At 47.9% G+C, this 16833-nt stretch overlaps 1 protein-coding gene across 3 annotated transcripts in view; it reads right to left on the bottom strand.

Moving 5' to 3' along the window:
- The window catches only part of LOC132765963 (zinc finger protein 493-like), a 73461-nt gene that overhangs the window by 27963 nt on the left and 28665 nt on the right, over positions 1-16833 (bottom strand). For 2 of the 3 annotated variants that reach the window (XM_067465123.1, XM_067465120.1), the window contains exon 3: positions 8761-8887. In XM_067465123.1, the coding sequence (XP_067321224.1) occupies positions 8761-8887 (127 nt within the window). Of the gene's footprint in view, positions 1-8147; positions 8219-8760; positions 8888-16833 lie in introns of all 3 variants that reach the window. The other variant, XM_067465122.1, reaches the window with a different exon arrangement.

Consider the following 16833-nt stretch of genomic DNA (forward strand, 5'->3'; position numbering starts at 1 on the left):
GGTGACCCTTCTGAAACTCCCTTGCGACCCCCCCCCCTAGGGGTCCCGACCCCCAGGTTGAGAAACATTCCTCTAACACTTTCTAATATGAACCTCTCCTTTTCCAAGCCGCAGATCGTTGCTGGCTTGCCCGGGACGCTGTAAGAGTGTCCCGGGCGAAACTACAGTCCGCTGAACGGCAGATATAGAAATCTATTATTATTATTTATTATTATTATTGGAAGAAAGGCAGGGTGTACATTTAATCTCACCATCAGTCCCAAGGTGAGGGAACCCAAGAGGCAATGCTCTCACCTGTCCTTCCTGCTTCTCGTCCTCTGCCCGACTCAGGAGGAAGCCTTCCGCCAGGGCCACCGCCTGGGAAGAGGTCTCTGCCCCACACTCTCGGACCCAGCTCCCCATCTCTGGGGGCAGGATGCTCAGGAACTGCTCCAGGATCACCAAGTCCAGCATCTCCGCCTTGGTGTGTTGCTCTGGCTTCAGCCACTGGCAGCAGAGAGAGTGGAGGCGTCTGCAAACCTCTCTGGGTCCCTCGCCCTCTCGGTAGGAGGACTGCCTGAAGCGCTTGTGAGGTATGTCTGAGCTATAAAGGTCCACACTCAGGAACTTATGTGTAGGTTTTTCCCAGGATGCCCCATTGCTCCCAGGTCCTGCTTCAGGTCCAGGTGAGTTGGGTCTTCTCATGTTGGAATCACTCTGATGAAGAAGCAAACTGTATCCAAGATGCTTTTCCTACCTCTTCTCTCAAGGGAAAGAAATCCCTGAACAGGCTCTACTCCAAAATGCTCAGCCAACAATCACATTTCCTCTGTGAAAGAAATGCAGAATTAGACAATAGGCTTCAAGAGGCTTTTTATTGGAGAATAAAACAAACAAGCAAACAAACAAACAAAACAAGCCCTTTTATTGCTTTCAGAGCCAGGTAATGCTGGGCCCTCCTTTCACTTGGGCCTCTGCTTCTCCAGCCAACAATTCTCAACCTGTGGGCCCCCAGATGGGTGATAGTATGATAGCTGGGACCCAGTGCCACTTGTCTTACGCTGTTTTCTGAATGGTGCTTTGAGTACGCAGATTGTGGAGCGCAGGTGCGGGATGAAACCACAGAACTAATTTCACGCAGGGGGGACACAGATAACAGTGAAGGATTGTAACAGTTCTTTAATGAATAATGATAAACAGCAGTTTGGGAAACGGTTTGGGAAGACCTTCAACAGGATAGAAATCACCAGGTAAAAGTAAAGGTTTTCCCCTGACATTAAGTCCAGTTGTGTCTGATTCTGGGGTGTGGTGCTCATCTCCATTTCTAAGCTGAAGAGCCAGCATTGTCCGTAGACACCTCCAAGGTCATGTGGCCACTGGCATAACTGCATGGAGAGCCGTTACCTTCCCGCCAGAGCGGTACCTATTAATCTACTCACATTTGCATGTTTTCGAACTACGAGATTGGCAGAAGCTGGGGCTAACAGCAGGAGCTCACACCATGCCCCAGATTCCAACCTGTGACCTTTCGATCAACAAGTTCAGCAGCTCAGTGCTTTAACCCTCTGCACCACCGGGGACCTCCGATCTGACCGTAAATAGTAATAAATGGTTCTATGTTGTTCCTACCCCACATCCAGGTTTCCCACAAACTGGAGGGCATTGGGCACAAGTTCAACGTACTTGCCAAAAACTCTGGGGCAGCTCCGTTGTCCGAAACTGCTCAATAAACCGGATTAGATTCATTGTACACCACTCCCTCCCCATTTCTATCCTTCCTTCTAATACAACTATGAACCATCTTCCCGACTTCACCGCGTCTCTGTCCTCCCGCTCTCACTCCGTCCTTCTCTCGACCATGTGGTCGGTCATGTGTTCCCTTCCCTCATTCACAACCACTGTTGCATTATCAGCGTAACGCTCGCGGCAGTGAGTCCCAGCTATCATACTATCACCCCCAGACGTTTTGGCCTTCAACTCCCAGAAATCCTAAACTGGTTGAGATATCTGAGAGTTGTGGGCCAAAACAGCTGGGGGCCCACAGTTTGAGAACCACTGGTCTAGACCAACGTGGCCTCACCTGGCCTCCCACTGAGCTCCCATTCAGTCCCAACCCACACTGAATCCCCCTTGACACCGCATGATCCATAAACCTTTTCTGTAACGAACACTAATGTGACGCTTGATTCTATGAAATCTCCACTCCTTCCAAGATCTTTCCAACCATTACATTACAGTATTTGGTTTTTCAACCACAGCCCATTCACTTTGCCTGCAAGGACATGTAGGTACCTGCACTCACCCCTCAGTATCCCGTACAGCTTGAAAACATTCCCTGCGTGCAAAAGCAAGCGTAGCATTTCCCTTTGTTATTTAAGGGATTTCCCTTTCACTACTAACAGGACAACAGCAACTACAGATCTTCAGCCCATTGAAGGGGGTCTGGGAATGAGACTCCCAGGAGGAGAGGAAGGCTGCCCAAGCAGAGGAGGAGGTGGTGGTCAAGGCAGGATGGCCTGCTCTGGAGGACTGGGCTCCTCCTCCTCCCTGGCTTCCTTCCTCTCTAGGAACCCAGCCTCCCTCCCCTTAACCCTTCCTTGACCCCTTCAGATGCAGGGCTGTCTCACAAGCATTCAACTATTTGGGGAAGATGCATCCTGTTCAATGTTGTGATCAGAGCAGAGATGTGGGAGGCCTTGGGACAGACTAAACTTCATCTTTCAATGGGAAGCTTCTCTATTATCATCCCAATAATTCTCATTAATGTGAAGAGAGGTTTTCTCCAGCGACTGGAAAGTGACATTTCACTGGCTATTTATGTGATGAAGCCACTTCAATGGTCTAGAGCAGTGTTTCTCACCCTTCCTAATTCCGCGACCCCTTAATACAGTTCCTCATGTTGTCGTGACCCCCAAACATAATATTATAATGTATTGCTATTTCAGAACTGTAATTTTGCTATTCTTATGTATCGTCATGTCAATATCCGATATGCAGGAGGCATTTTCATTCACTGGACCAAATTTGGCACAAATACCTGTGATGTTGAGCCAGCCAGGAGCCCCTGCCTTGAAGCCGATCTGACCTGCAGCAGGGAGTTCCGCAATTCTCTGTTGTCCGCTTGAGCCGACATCAATGGGAATATGGCCAAAGCAGCAGTTCCAACCAAAGACTCCTTTCCTGCCTTGCTTTCTTCCCCTCAACCTAACATTGTCCCCCAATAAGAAGTATCAATTAATTATAACCTTTTCCTCTCCATGGTGTCATTTTGTGTCTCTTTACTGCCTCAAACGTATCTTGCCATAAAACTTTCCTCTCCCGGGCTGCAGATGGCTGCCGGCCCCTAGGGACGCCGAAGCTGTGTTCCTTTGAACTGTGGATACTGAAACCCATCAGGTCGAAATTGGTTCCAATCTACTCCTGGGAGAATTCTAAGACTAATAGTTTGCTCTGCTGCCCTGTCTGCCTCGGGAATAACCTGTTTTGCCCCTAAGATCAGAATCCTCCATCCAGTCTCGCATGCTCTCCCTTGCCCCCAAAGGTGCATCACACTGCCATGCGCCAAGCACGCCTGCTCTCCTCTCCCCTGCTCAGTCTCAGAAACAGCCCTCCCCTCCCAATCACAGCAGAGGAGAGCTTTTGGTGCGAGGATTCGCTCTCAGTTTCCAAACGGACGAGAAGGAAAGATCTTCAGTCTTCTCTGCCAAAGGGGTTCACAAGACCATCAGAAATAATGTGCTTTCTGGTGGTGTTTGGCAACCCCTCTGAAATCCCCTCACAACACCCATAGGGTTCCCGACCCCCAAGTAGAGAAATCCTGCTCTATGGCCTCAGGGGCCTTCTACATTGCCATATAAAATCTAGACTATTTGCTTTGAACTTGATTATATGGCAGTGCAGACTCATATAACGCAGTTCAAAGCAGATAATGTGGCATTGTAGAAGGGGCCTCAGTCTCACTTCCCCGTCTTTAGTGGTCTGCCATTAGACGATAACATCAAATTGCATGAGCCATCGGATGATCACATGAGATAATATAAGGGACCCCAATGTTCTCATGAAGAACACTCTTTTCTAGATTTCATATTCTGGTCATGTTTTCCTCTGCCATACATTTCCTTTATTTCTGTTTTTGAATAAATGTCTGTATGTCCCGAACTAGTTGGAAAGCTTGTATTTATTATACAAACATTAGGATTGTTAATCTACATTTGTATGGAATTTGCATGGCTTCTCTCCTACGTGGAGTCTTTTACGCCTCACAAAGGTTGAACGGTCAGTAAAACACTTCACACATTCCTAGCGTTTGTATGGCTTTTCTCCTGTGTGGAGTCTTTTGTGCCTCACCAAGTCTGAATTGAAAACAAAACATTTCCCACACTCCTGGCATTTGCATGGCTTCTCTCCTACGTGGAATTTTTTGTGCCTCACAAAGGTTGAACGGTCAGTAAAAGACTTCTCACACTCCTGGCATTTGTATGGCTTTTCTCCTGTGTGGACTCTTTTGTGCCTCACCAAGTCTGAATTGAAAGCAAAGCATTTTCCACACTCCTGGCATTGGAATGGCTTCTCTCCTGTGTGGACTCTATTGTGGCTCACCAAGTGTGAACTGCGACCAAAGCATTTCCCACATTCGTAGCATTGGTATGGCTTCTCTCCTGTGTGGAGTTTTTTGTGACTCACCAAGTTTGTACTATTAGCAAAACACATCCCACACTCCTGGCATTGGTATGGCTTCTCTCCTGTGTGGAGTCTTTTGTGACTCACCAAGTGTGAACTATGCCCAAAACATTTCCCACACTCCTGGCATTGGTATGGCTTCTCTCCTGTGTGGACTCTATTGTGGGTCACTAAGTGTGAACTATGCCCAAAACATTTCCCACACTCCTGGCATTGGTATGGCTTCTCTCCTGTGTGGATACTCCTGTGTCTGAGAAGTGATGATTCCGAAGGAAAACATTCCTTACACTCCTTGCATTGGTATGCCTTCTTTCTTGAGTGGACCTTCTTGTGCCTCATCAATTGTGAACTGTCAGCAAAACAATTCCCACACTCCTGGTTTATGAAATCCTCAGTTCCTTCAAAGATTTCTTCTTGGCTCAGATCTGGCAGTTTGTAATCTGCAATACATTTTGCTGATAATTTCCAGAGACAGTGGTTTTTCCCAGCACTGAGTGTCTTATGAAGTATAAGTCCCATATTTTGGGTGAAACACTGGCCACATACATTGCATTTGTAAGGCCTTTCTCTGGCAGAAGCTCCATCTTCTCTGTGGGCTTGCTGGTGTCTTGGAAGGCCCCCATTGTGTCCCAAATGTTCAGTGTTCCAGTTATCTGCTGTGAAGGAGGAGGAAAGAAACAATCAGTCCTCTGTGTGAGTGATAAGGAGTGATAAGTGGTGTAAGAAGGAGATTGAAATGATCCTTTATACAACATAGATATGGAAAAAAGAAGATATAACTGCTGTCCTCTCCCCACCCCTTGTTCAGTAAAGATGGACACTGTTTAACTGCCTAGAGAGGGGTCTTCAAACTAAGGCCCGCTGGCCGGATACGGCCCTCCAAGATCATTTACCCGGCCCTCGCTCAGGGTCAACCTATGTCTGAAATGACTTGACACAACAACAACAACAACAACAACAATCCAATCTCATCAGCCAAAACAGGCCCACACTACCCATTGAAATACTAATAAGTTTATATTTGTTAAAATTGTTATTCAATTTAACTATTGTATTATTTTTAAATGTTTTTTGCATTACAAATAAGATATGTGCAGTGTGCATAGGAATTCATTCAAATTTTTTTCAAATTATAACCCGTCCCTAAAACAGTTTGAGGGACTGTGACCTGGCCCTCTGTTTAAAACGTTTGAGGACCTATGGCCTAGAGCCTCTAAGGGGGAGATGGATAGCATATGCTCCAAAGGCTATGTTTTTCTCATCCTAGCCTGGCTTTGTATTCTGTCTCCTCCTTCCTGGGAGAATGGATGACTTTTCCCTTCTCATTCAAAGGCTTGCCTTTTTCTCTAGCTAAAACTATGCCTTTCTATCACCCATTTCACAATTGTTCCCTCCTTTTTATTTCTCTCCCAAGATAGTGACTGTAAAGAAAAAGAGAACAATGATGAAACAGAGAAGGGAAAAAAGGAATGTCTGCAGAACTCGTCCAGATATTGTGACATCCACATAACACCTCTCTTGACATTGGTTTTGAGAGACAGGGGAGTGCCTCCAAACCATCCTGGATGGCCCACGAGGTTTCTTCCAACTCAATGATTCTATGATTCTATGAATATTAAAATGTCCTACAGGTTATCATACATGAAGAAAGTAAAACACAAAAGCCACAGTCCCAACCGAGACCCTAAGAAAGTCAAAATGGAGGTTTAGGACAGGAAGAGAACTTGAATAGTTCCTAAAACATGCCACCTTGAAATAGCAAATCAGCTGAGAGAAAAGAAGGGAGATTGTTCTCTGTATCAGAAAGACTAAGGGGCTCATATATTACTAGTATGTCATATATTTCTAACATAAGCCCTGCCTTGAGGACCCTCCATGATGGAGATGATTTCGGAAATTACTTCCACCAGGGAGCTGCTGATTGGGATCCTGCATTTTGAAATAGAAATCCCCATAAGTGAGAGAGCCTTACCAAGAGAGTCCACCATCCCATGAATCTCCTCCATGATCTGCATGTGCAAGACTTTCTGATCAGGATTCAGGAGAGCCCACTCCTCCAGGGAGAAAAGGACAGCCACATCCTCAAAGGCGATTGGGCCCTGGTGGAAAAATAACACATTTCCTTCTCACATCAGGTTCTTCAAGAAAATGAATTACAAAAATTATTTACATTTCTGTTGGTTCAATCTTTTCTGTTTCACAATGGCTTCAAACTACAGGAAAGGAGATTCCACCTGAAAATTATCAAGAACTTCCTGACTGTGAGAGCTGTTCAGCAGTGCACCTGTAAAGCCCTAAACGTTTCGGGCCTCACCTATCTCCGCGATCGCATCTCCTTCTTTGAACCTGCGCGGACACAAATATCCACCGGGGTGACCCTCCTCTCACTCCCACCACCGTCTTAAGCCCGGTTGCTGGGGACGAGGGAGAGGCCTTCTCGGTGGTGGGGAATGCCCTCCCCAAGGAGATAAGGCTGGCCCCATCCCTCACCTCCTTCCGTAAGAACTTGATGACTTGGTGGTTTCATCAGGCCTTCGATAACGACTAGTCTCAAGCCCTTGGTCCAACAGTTAGGACTTGGCCTTGTACCCTATCCATTCCCTAGTTCCCTGTCATCTGAGGGCACCTTTTCTTTTATAGTCCATTAATTGGCACTGGAATTGAGTGGCCCTGGTCCCCTAGAAGGGCAATTGCTGAGACAGTAGCATTCACTTGCACTGTAGCATTCAGCCAGCCCCATTTTCCCCTTCTCCTTACACTAGCCTTGGCCCATCCCGATCCAAACAGTCCAGGCCCCTTATTGAAATCTTTGCCCCTGGCAGCTTACCTTGCATGAAGAACAGAGCGGAGCCGGTTTTAAATGGATTTTAACATATATGTTGTGATAGCAGTTTAGGCCCATGTTTTTGTTTTATATTGTATGTTTTTGTATTATTTTACATATGTGGAAACCGCTCTGAGTCCCCTCGGGGAGATAGGGAGGTATATAGATAATCTTTTATTATATATTATTATTGGGTTGTTGTAGGTTTTTCCGGGCTATATGGCCATGTTCTGGAGGCAATTTTTCTCCTGACGTTTCTCCTGCATCTATGGCAAGCATCCTCAGAGGTAATGAGGTCTCCAGAACATGCCTCCAGAACATGGCCATATAGCCCGGAAAAACCTACAGCAACCCATGGATTCCGGCCATGAAAGCCTTCGACAATATATTATTATTATTATTATTATTATTATTATTATTATTATTATTATTTTAACTCTCTACCCCTGAGTGTGGTGGAGGCTCCTTCTTTGGCAGCTTTTAAACAGAGACTGGATGGCCATCTGTCAGAAGTGCTTTGAATGTAATTTTCCAGTTTCTTGGCAGGTGGTCGGACAGGATGACCCACGAGGTCTCTTCCAACTCAAGGATTCCATGATTGAGCCTGGAACCAATGACCCCCAGGCATCTCCCTTCCTCCTCTCCCAGGAATCCTTCTGCTTACCTGATTCACTTCCACTCCATCACAAAGCGGAAGATGTGACTGTGGATTCGGCAACAACATCATTTCAGTCCCTGGGAGAGAGAGAGAGCAAGGTGTGAAAAGTGATCACATAGACATGTCTCAGAGGTGACAATTACAGTCCTGAAAAGAAACCCATGAGGAAATGACCCTATGAAGACAGGAGAATTCAACAGCCCAGGAATATGTAAAGTCTTGGAGTTTAGGCCATTTTATCTCAAGTAGTGCTTTAAGAAGCCTGGATTGAAACTAGTACTGGGCTTGTAATTTCAATTGACTAGAGCTATTCTTTGTGGTCTGTTGGTCTACCAGCTCAGTTTCAGGGCTCCTCTTGGCTTCGGGTCTCACCTGGGAAGACACTCAAAGACCGAATTTTCAGTCAGATTCAATTTTAGGGTAATGTACAAGTATTGCAAATCCCACTGAAATTACACCTTTTGAAAATGAATGCCTACCTATATCCTCCTCTCAAGGCCAAATGATCCTGGATGTGCACAATTTCAATCTCCAATTGATGGGGATGTGCCACAATCGCTCTAAAAGGGAATTCACACCAGCATAAAAGAGGAAAACACCCCAAAGTGTCCCTTCTTACCCTCCAAGGCCGCAGCCCCGTCTCCTTCCTGCTTGAGCTCCTTCTGCTGGAGGATCTGGGTGGGGCCTGGTGGGGGTTCCTCTGATTCAGGGACATCCGGGTGGGCTTCCATGCAGCCATTTTGGGCCTGGAATGGGAGGATTGGAACAAGGACGCCATGATATGGTGGGTTAACCGGAGAGCCATGGGTCAGCAGCTGATTGGCCGAGTGTGCCAGGAGCCAGAGTTCCGATTGGCTGCTGCCTCTGGCTTGCTGCTGAGGCCAAAGGCCATTCTCACTTTGGACAGCGAAGAGATTGCTGTCTGCCAACTATCTTAAAGACTTATCATTTTATGGCATGAGGCATACTTTAAAGACTATTTTAAAGGGACTATTTCATTCCTCTGCCTGAACTCAGAGTAACTGTAGTATAGATTGTTGTACTGTTTGAACTTCCGAACTGAAGTAGAGATACTGTGACTTGTTACATAAGACTGAGTGATATTTCATTATACTGTAGGGTATATCTTGGTTTAAAAACTGTGGTAAAGCATCTGCTTGTGTTTATCTACATTTACCAACTCTCACATGGAAGAGCAGAGAGTATTGTAGAAGTAGTATGGAGAGTTCAAAGATATCACAGATCTATACAATAACCCTGAGATGGCAACCTAGTTTGAAACAAATGCCACACTTCCCCTCCCATCATTTTCATTTCTGGAGATCAACGAATTGAGTAGAGCAGCAACTGAGCTTACAGTGGATATGGAGGTGAGTGCAGGAGGGGCAGAGCAGGTGGGAAAAGAGGTCGAGGGAGCAAAGTCTGACTTATCTCTGTCACAGGTCCCATCTTGGAAGGAAAGCAGGATGTACGTTTAATCTACCTATGAGTCCCAAGGTGAGTGAAGCCAAGAGGCAATGCTCTCACCTGTCCTTCCTGCTCCCCGTCCTCTGCCCGACTCAGGAGGAAGCCTTCCGCCAGGGCCACCGCCTGGGAAGAGGTCTCTGCCCCACACTCTCGGACCCAGCTCCCCATCTCTGGGGGCAGGATGCTCAGGAACTGCTCCAGGATCACCAGGTCCAGCATCTCCGCCTTGGTGTGTTGCTCTGGCTTCAGCCACTGGCGGCAGAGAGAGTGGAGGCGGCTGCAAACCTCTCTGGGTCCCTCGCCCTCTCGGAAGGAGGAATGCCTGAACTGTATGAGTGAACTATAAAGGTCCACACTCTTGAACTTATGTGTTGTTTTTCCCCAGGATTCACCACCGCTCCCAGGTTTTGCTTCAGGTCCAGGTGAGTTGGGTCTCTCCATGTTGGGACCACTGTTTGGTGAAGAATCAAACTGGACCCAAGATGCTTTCCTCCTCCTTGTTTCCCTGAACAGGCTCTACTCCAACATTCTCAGTCAACAATTCTTTTCCTCTGTGAAAGAAAGGCAGAATTAGACCACCGGCTTTGAGAGGCTTTCCCTTGGAGAGTGAAATAACAAGCTCTTATTTATTGCAGAGCCAGGTGATGCTGGGCCCTCCTTCCACTGGGGCCTCTGCTTCTCCAGACCCACCTGGCCTCCCATTGAGCTCCCCTTCAGCCCCAACCCACACTGAATCCCCCTTGATTCCTGCCACTGACGCCTCATGATCCATAAACCTTTCTTGTAACGAAAACTAACGTGACGCTTGATTCAATGAAATCTCCACTCCTTCCAAAATCTTTCCAACTATTAAATTACAATATTTGGTTTTTCGACCACAGCCCATTCACTTTGCCTGCAAGGACATGCAGGTACCCTCACTCACTCCTCTGTATTCAGGGATTCAAGGCAGGATGGCTTGCTCTGGAGGACTGGGTGACTCCTCCTCCCTGGCTTCCTTCCTCTCTAGGAACCCAACCTCCCTCCCCTTAACCCTTCCTTGACCCCTTCAGATGCAGGGATGCCTCACAAGCATTCAACTATTTTGGGAAGATAGATCCTGTTCAATGTCTTGATCAGAGCAGCACTGAGGGAGGCCTTGGGACAGCCTGAATGTCATCTTTCAATGGGAAGCTTCTCTATTATCATCCCACTAATTCTCATCAATGTGAAGAGAGGTTTTCTCCAGTGACTGGAAAGTGACATTTCACTGGCTATTTATGTGATGAAGCCACTTCAATGGTCTAGAGCAGTGCTTCTCATCCTTCCTAGTGCCGTGACTCCTTAATACAGTTCCTCATGTTGTGGTGACCCCCAACCATAACATTGTTTTTGTTGCTACTTCATAAGTGTAATTTTGCTACTGTTGTGAATTGTAATGTCAATATCTGATATGCAGGATGTATTTTCATTCACTGGCCCAAATTGGGTGCAAATACCCGATTCGCCAAATTTGAATACCCATGATGTTGGAGGAGGATTGATTTTACTGAGACTGAATGCGGAACTCCCTGCCTTCAAGCTGATTTGACCCACAGCAGGGAGTTCCACAGTTCCACAATGCCCTGCTTGGGCCATCCGCATGTGGCCACAGCAGCAGCTGCAACTCAGAAGCCTCCTGATTTCTTTGCTTTTCCCCTTCCTAAATATTGTAACTAATCCTCCAATAAAAAAGGTATCAATTAATTTTAACTTTTTGGCCTCCCAGGGAGGCCGAAACTGCATTCCTTTAAACCACGGATACAGAAACCCCTCAGGCCCCAGTATACGCGAATTAACTGATCACTCCAAGAAAGGTGCCAATCTTCTCCTGGGAGAATCTAAGACTAATGGCTATCTCGGTTTCGCTCCGCTGTCCTTTCCGCACCCGGGAATAACCCCTTTTTGCCCACAACCATTTCTTGGTGTCCAGATGTTTTTCTGAAGACGCTGCCTCGTTGCCACTATTTTGTGGATATCCAAGGAGTCTGCTGATCCCGGGGAACTGTCGCGGTCAACCCATGGGACCCCTAAGATGTCGGTGGGCAGCCTTGGTGTGAAGGGATTTGTAGTTCTTCCCCAAATTTTGATCTTCAGCGTTGGTGGAAGATTATAAGGACTCCGTGGACACTGGGACACCTTTCCCCACTTGCCTTTTTCTGGATTTTACAACTTTGGACAACTTTCCCAAACTTTCAAGGAACTTTGCAAACTTTATGGAACTTTCCCCAAGCCCTATGGACTCCCTTCTCATGATCGAGGGATGTTATGATTTTATGCTCATGGACCTTTTCCTTTTTGGACTCTGGTGGGTGGGTGGGATGGGTATATGAAATTCCCTTTATGTCTTATTATTCCTTATGTATCTCCCTGACTCCTGTGTGTATGTCTAATATATGAAATATAAGAAAGCAACCTTTCATAACCTCCAGCATATCAACAACCGTGGGCAACCTTTTTCCCAAGGCATTTCCCTATTGACTCAGGATCTGAACAAAGGACTAATTGCATGATAATACCCTGGACCACTTCAGTCTCGGAGCAAGACCGCTGGAGGGGGCCTTTTGGAAAAACCAGTCATTTCTCAACAAAGGACACCCTGCTTGCAAAAGAGTTCAGGATGTTCCCATTTCTTTCCCTTTTTTGTCATTCCCCCATGGACCAAGAAAATACAATGGACTCATATCTGTGACCGGGAAAAACCAGGGCTAGGCAATCATGCCAGCCACATCTGCATATCACATCCATTCAAGAGACTAGCCCAGCTTTTGAGGAATCTTTTTTACGAATCTCGAACATGTTTTTGATGATGAGAGGACAGTGAATGGGTATTGTAGTAACTGTTTATTAACTGTGTAATGTGTTAGGTTGTTAACTGTTTTTATACTGTAGCACTGAATTTTTGCTGTTCGTATTTGTTGTGAACCGCTGTGAGTCGCCTTCGGGCTGAGAACAGCGGTATATAAGTAAGGTAAATAAATAAATAAATGTTGTTTGGAAAGGTTAAATCAATCATCTGGACATTCTATTCATTGTTCTGTCCAAGGACCGCCTCCTCCGCTCTCATTGGTTGCAGGTTTGAAGCAGTGCTGGCTTTCTAATTGGCGGAGGTGCAGCTCAAAATTCTAGCTCAATATCATTGTCATTTGGGAGTTGTAGTTGCTGGGATTTATAGTCCACCTACAATGGAAGAGCATTTTTAACTCCACCAATAATAGAATTGAACCAAACTTGGCAGACAGAATGCCCAATACCAACAAAAATACTGCAAGGGTTTGGAGGGCATTGACCTTGAGTTTAGGTGTTGTAGTTCTCCTGCATCCAGAGAGCACTGTGGATGCAAACAATGATGGATCAGGCACCAAACCTGGCACAAATACTCAATATGCCCAAATACGAACAATGGTGGGGAGTGGGGAAAATAGACCTTGACATTTGGGAGTTGTAATTGCTGGGATTTATAATTAACCAATAATAAAAGCACATTCTGAACTCCACCAATGATGGGATTGAACGAAACTTGACAGAGCTCCCATGACCAACAGAAAATTCTAGAAGGGATTCGTGGGCACTAACCTTGAGTTCTGGAGTTGTAGTTCCCTTACATGAAGAGAGCAACAACGATGGATCTAGACCAAACTTGGGCCAGACTTCCCACACAGAACTCCCATGCCGTGAAGGGACTCGCTGGCACAAGCCTCCCTCCGGTCTCGCTTGCTCTCCCTCGCCCGCACATGCGCACCACGCTGCCATGCGCCGAGCATGCCTGCTCTCCCCTCCCCTGCTCAGAGTCTCAGAAACAGCCCTCCCCTTGGCTGGCCAATCACAGCAGAGGAGAGCTTTTGGTGGGAGGATTCGCTGCCAGTTTCTAAAAAGGAAGAGAAGGACAAGCAGAGAGATCTTCAGTCTTCTCCGCAAAAGGGGTTCCCAAGACCAGCAGAAATCATTTGTTTTCTGGTGGTCTTTCTCAGCCCCTCTTAAACCCCCTTGCGACCCCCCAGGTTGAGAAACGCTGCTCTCTAGCCTTAGAGGCCTTCTACATTGCCATAGAAGATCCAGATTATTTGCTTTGAACTTGATAATATGGCAGTGTGGACTCATTTAACTAAGTTCAAAGCAGACAGTGTAGCATTGTCTCTATGCTTTATTTAATTGTTTATTTATTTAACTTTATTTAATTGTTACTACCATCATCCTCGTAAGAGTGTGACCATATACCACTACCATAACACACTCCTTGGTTGTCCCCGCTGCTAAGTTGATATAAGAACGCAATAGCACTTTAAGGCGCCTGCCACTTGCTGCTAAATAACACTTGCACTTACGCCCCCTTCCTTATCCCTCTATGCCGCACCTTAGTGAATGCTGAGACCCAGTTTCAGGTACCTACTGCACCTTAGATCTTGCACTTTATGTATGTGCCGAATGGCACGCAATTGGGTTGTTAACTGAGTGGTACTACTGACTGTGTCGCACTTAAGACTCTCGCACTCTCGCACTTTACAAACTGTCTAACAGGTGTGGCGGAAACGCCTCTACCATCTGAAGTTACTGTCATCCATGTGGCCCCTCACCCCCCTGTTGGTATTGTCCCTGTTACTGCTGGCTAGCGGAAAGGACAGGGGAGGAGGTGGGCTGGAGCCTATGGACAAAAACGGGGCCGGGAGGAGGGAGGAAGGGGAGAAAGGGTGTTGGCAGGGTCCAACAAATCAAACAACTGATGAAGCAGGAACTAAGACCTTGATATTAGATTGCGGCATGGAGGGGGGTAGGTGTTCCACTAGCCGAGGGGCCCCCATAGAGGTCGTGGTGGGAAGGAGGAGATGCGGAAGAAGGAGACCTCGAATTCGGCCTAATTCGGACCGCTTATCTAAATTAACAATTCCAACTCGGTCTCCGGACATACATTGGACTTGGTTTTCTGCCAGGGATGGGAGCAAGGTGGCGGTGTGGAGGAGTTGTCCATCTCTCCGTTGCCGTGGACTGACCACTTCCTGATCAGATTTAGACTCACTGCGCCCCCTAACCTCCGCAAAGGTGGAGGACCCATTAAGATGGTCCGCCCCAGGAGGCTTATGGATCCGAATGGATTCCTGACGGCTCTTGGGGACTTTCCCGCCACCTCGGCAGGTGACCATGTCGAGGCCTTGGTCGCTCTCTGGAATGGGGAGATGGCCAGGGCAATTGACATGATCGCTCCGGAACGTCCCCTCTCAAGTAACCGAGCTAAACCATCTCCTTGGTTCACTGAGGAGTTGGCAGCGATGAAGCGAAGGAAGAGGGAACTAGAGAGCGTGTGGCGCTCGGACCCAAGCGAGCCAAATCGAGCACGGTTTGTGTCCTTTTTAAGGGCATATGCCGCGGCAATAAAAGCCGCAAAGAAAACTTTCTTTGCGGCCACTATTGCGTCTGCAAAAAACCGTCCGGCGGAGCTGTTTCGGATTGTCAGAGGTCTTTTGACTCCCACTACCTCAGGTGGGAGCCCTGACAATTCGGCCACGCGCTGTGAAGCATTTGCTCGGTTCTTTGCAGACAAAGTCGCTTTGATCCGTTCTGGGCTGGACGCCGCGTTAAATGCAGTCTCTGTGGATGTGACACGAGCGCCTGCTTGTCCTATTTTGATGGATTCTTTTCAGTTTGTGAAGCCCGAGGATGTGGACAAGATACTTGGAGGAATGAGGCCCACCACGTCCATCCTAGACCCCTGCCCATCCTGGCTTCTGAGGGAGGCCAGAGGGGGATTGGCTGAGTGGGTAACGGTGGTGGTTAATGCCTCCCTTCGGGAAGGCAAGATTCCAGCGAGCCTAAAACAGGCTATTATAAAGCCGCTGTTGAAGAAACCATCACTGGACCCCACCAAATTTGACAACTTTCGGCCTGTTTCCAATCTTCCCTTTTTGGGCAAAGTCATGGAAAGCGTGGTGGCCTCACAACTCCAGGTATTCTTGAGAGACACGGATTATCTGGATCCGGCACAGTCTGGTTTCAGACCGGGACATGGTACCGAGACGGTCTTGGTCGCCTTAGTGGATGATCTGCGCCGGGAGCTAGACAGGGGGAGTGTGTCCCTGTTGGTGCTCCTGGACCTCTCAGCGGCCTTCGATACCGTCGACCACGGTATCCTTCTGGGGCGCCTTGCGGGAATGGGTCTTGGGGGCACTGCTTTGCAGTGGCTCCAGTCATTCCTGGAGGGTCGGACCCAGAAGGTGTTATTGGGGGACTCCTGTTCAACTCCACAGCCTTTGACCTGCGGGGTTCCTCAGGGTTCTATCCTGTCCCCCATGCTGTTTAATATCTACATGAAGCCGCTGGGTGAGATCATCCGGAGTTTCGGGGTGCGGTGTCATCTGTACGCAGATGATGTCCAGCTCTGTCACTCCTTTCCACCTGCTACTAAGGAGGCTGTCGAAGTCCTGAACCGGTGCCTGGCCGCTGTAATGGTCTGGATGAGGGCGAACAAACTGAAATTAAATCCAGACAAGACAGAGGTACTCCTGGTCAGTCGCAAGGCCGAGCAGGGTATAGGGTTACAGCCTGTGCTGGATGGGGTCGCACTCCCCTTGAAGGCGCAGGTTCGCAGCTTGGGTGTGACCCTGGACTCATTGTTGAGCCTGGACCCCCAGGTTTCAGCGGTGACCAGGGGAGCATTTGCACAGCTCCGGCTTGTGCGCCAGCTGCGCCCGTACCTTGGGAAGTCTGACTTGGCCACGGTGGTACATGCTCTGGTCACATCCCGTCTTGACTACTGCAACGCTCTCTACGTGGGGCTGCCCTTAAAGACGGCCTGGAAGCTTCAGCTAGTCCAGCGCGCGGCAGCCATGTTGTTAACAGGAGCAGGACGCAGGGAGCATACAACGCCCTTGTTGTTCCAGCTCCACTGGCTGCCGATTTGCTACCGGGCCCAATTTAAGGTGCTGGTGTTATCCTACAAAGCCCTAAACGGTTCCGGCCCAAAATACCTTGCGGATCGCATCTCGGCCTACGAGCCCACGAGGACCTTGAGATCATCCGGGGAGGCCCTTCTCTCGATCCCGCCTGCCTCACAGGCACGTCTGGCGGGGACGAGAGAGCGGGCCTTCTCGGTGGTGGCCCCCCGGCTGTGGAACTCCCTCCCTGCTGACGTCAGACAGGCCCCCTCCCTCATGGCCTTTCGTAAGGGCCTGAAGACTTGGCTCTTTGAGCAGGCTTTCAACTAAGTGCTATGTTA

Source organism: Anolis sagrei, chromosome 2 (genome assembly GCF_037176765.1).
Source record: "Anolis sagrei isolate rAnoSag1 chromosome 2, rAnoSag1.mat, whole genome shotgun sequence".
In the NCBI taxonomy this organism is placed as follows: Eukaryota; Metazoa; Chordata; class Lepidosauria; order Squamata; family Dactyloidae; genus Anolis; species Anolis sagrei.